Source organism: Anneissia japonica, unplaced genomic scaffold (genome assembly GCF_011630105.1).
Source record: "Anneissia japonica isolate Jap-2015-1 unplaced genomic scaffold, ASM1163010v1 scaffold287972_len269925_cov191, whole genome shotgun sequence".
NCBI lineage: Eukaryota > Metazoa > Echinodermata > Crinoidea > Comatulida > Comatulidae > Anneissia > Anneissia japonica.
In genome coordinates, this window is record NW_022686996.1 from 189,766 (window position 1) to 192,416 (window position 2,651).

General features: G+C 39.5%; 1 protein-coding gene across 2 annotated transcripts in view; it reads right to left on the reverse strand.

The window, feature by feature from the left end:
• LOC117118089 (basigin-like) overlaps positions 1–2,651 on the reverse strand; it is a 16,677-nt gene that overhangs the window by 7,124 nt on the left and 6,902 nt on the right. For both annotated transcript variants that reach the window (XR_004447003.1, XM_033262589.1), the window contains exons 2-3: positions 2,255–2,530; positions 1,102–1,410 (exon numbers count right to left, since the gene is read on the reverse strand). Coding sequence is in view for 1 of the 2 variants with exons in the window: in XM_033262589.1 (XP_033118480.1) it covers positions 1,102–1,410; positions 2,255–2,530 (585 nt within the window). In the remaining variant the exon portion in view is untranslated. The remainder of the gene's footprint in view (positions 1–1,101; positions 1,411–2,254; positions 2,531–2,651) is intronic.

A 2,651-nucleotide genomic window follows, 5' to 3' on the forward strand; every position in this document is an offset into this window, starting at 1 on the left:
AATGTCTGGCGGTGACCATTCCTGATACCTGGTACTATGCCCAACATATTCCAGTAGGTTTCATCGGGTTAACTCACAAGCGGATCTAGCTTAATTTTGGGGTACTGGTTTTTTGCGTCTGGCACCCACCCCCCACCGTTGGAAATGTCTGGCATTGTCCATTCGTGATATCTTGAACTATGCCGAATATATTCTGATAGGTTTCATTGGGTTAATTCACAAGTTGATCTAGCTCAATTTTTTGGGCCCTTTTATGCCCCTCCTGACCACACCCACCACAATGGGACCGGCAGATGCCCATTCTCCTACATAGACAGGCACATAGAACATTACTATATAAACAAAAATTGGTTAACTTTCCAGCTATGCTGACACCCCTGGGCTCCTGCTCTATTATTGATTAGTGGTTACTGAGGTGAGCACCCTATATAATATAGGCATAGGTGGCCTTTGTTTTAAAGTGCCCTCACATGTTTACACGCCATTATGAAATGTGTAGGCAACCTAATTTTAGTTCCTCCCATGTTTTTTTCAGCCAATGGTATTGTAATATTGTAATATTCTACATTAGCTGGCGATAGTAGTTACATTAGCTGTGAGGCAATTTTCGTTTCTACATTAGCTGTTGAGCGTTCAACATAAGCTGGGGTTGATTTTCGTTTTACTACATAAGCTGTTGGTGTTTCTACATTAGCGGAGAGTTTTACTACATAAGCTGTGGAGTGTGCTACATTAGCAGTTGTTACTACATTAGTTGTTCAATTTCTACATTAACGGTTGTAACAACCATTGTTCGATCTAATCCTAACAGTTTGTAACTGAGGGCGTCGCACTTTTGTCTTAGCGCATTTTATTCTCTTTCATAACATTTTTTGATAATAATATCAATAATTTTTAGCAATATGTCTACACTATTTCAGACCATAATAAATATATGAGGAAAAAAGAGGAAACCTTATATCGGATCACATTTTGTCCCATGAGCCCAAGAGCACCGAATGATCTTTAAATGGCCACATTTAAGCTCCAATTAATCAATTTGATACTTCAGTTACATCTACCCACTTACACCAAATTATACCAAATTCAACTTTTAACAACCTTGTACTGTGACGCGAATTGCCTTGTGCTCTTGGTGGATCCCATTGAAGGCAGTACAATTATAGACGCCAGTGTCAGAATATGAGAGGTCCAACACTCTTAGAGTTGACTTCCAGCCATGAGGTCCATCGTTACGCCCAACTTGCTGGTAGTGACTTGTGTTTCCACTGTCTATAGCAACTGAAACGTTCATGTTATTTATAGACCATGTGACTACTGGTAGAGGGCTCGACGTTGCTGTACACACTATGTGTGCAATTTCTCCCTTGCTGTATCTGATGGTGTCCATGGCTTCGATGTGAATCGGTTCTGAAATTTAATTAGCTTTACTGTTTTATTCAGAGTTTATAAATAGGTTTGATGTTCTGTATACCAAAGTTTTGAAGATTTATATATATATATATATATATATATATTTTTCTATACTGTATTATGTGTTTGTAAGTGTTATGGGAACAAAGAGTAAAATAGAGTCTCTCATTCGTGTCTGTAACTATATTGCATTAAATAGAATTAAGACAGAAAATTACAAGTGCTTTATTGAACAGGGTTGGCGCTAGCGGGGGGCCAGGGGCCAGGTCCCCCGTCGGGGAGAGCTGGCCGGCCCGTCGGGGAGAAAAATCACAATTCGTAGGGAAGCCAAAAAAATATATGTATTTTCTACATATTAGTAGACTCTAAAATCGATTAAATAAGCCTTTGAAACTCATAAACTGTCAAAATTTGCGGGGGCTTCGGCCCCTGGACCACTTTCGAAACCTTTTAATCGAAGCTCTACCACGCCCACTTTGCTTTCGTCGGGGGAAATCTGACCCCTTGTCGGAGGCATCGCCCCCCCCCCCCCCCCCCCCCCCCCACCCCCCCCCCCCCCCCGTCGGGCAAATACTGGCGCCACCCCTGTTATTGAATAAGATGCTTTAAAGATAATGGCTTGCTTAGGTAGCTAAAGTTGTTGGTATACCCACAGATCCTATAGGATGTGGTATAGCTATTCGCTACCATTTTCTCTTTGGTATGTTGATTGTCATTTGATTCATTCATACGATCTCTGATTCATTGTTATCAATTATCTATACTCATTAGTTAATACTGTCTCTTGTTAGAGTACAGTACATATAAACATAAACAAACTTTTTGTGTTATTGGTACTTACCTCCATATGTTATAGAGCGTTCCAGCATTACTGATCCATCAATAGTTTCCACAATTGCTTCGCAGGAATATGTTCCAACTTGTTTGCTACCAGGCGACCGAATTGAGAATTTGTTTCCTTGGATGATATAATGTCCTTGTGTTTGTAGTGGTTGATTGTTCTTATACCAAGTTATATCATATGGTGATGTTGTATTCATCACTTTACATTCCACGTTAATATCTTTACCATTTTTGATAAACTGGTTCCCACTAGGGGTCATAAGCAGGTAGGGAGCTAAAAGTAAAAAAGAGGAAAAAAAAGAGAATTTTTTAATAGAGATTCAGAAAATACCTAATCATCAATGACGAAGAGAAAATATGCACCTCATAATGTATGAAGCTATAGGCCTATAATT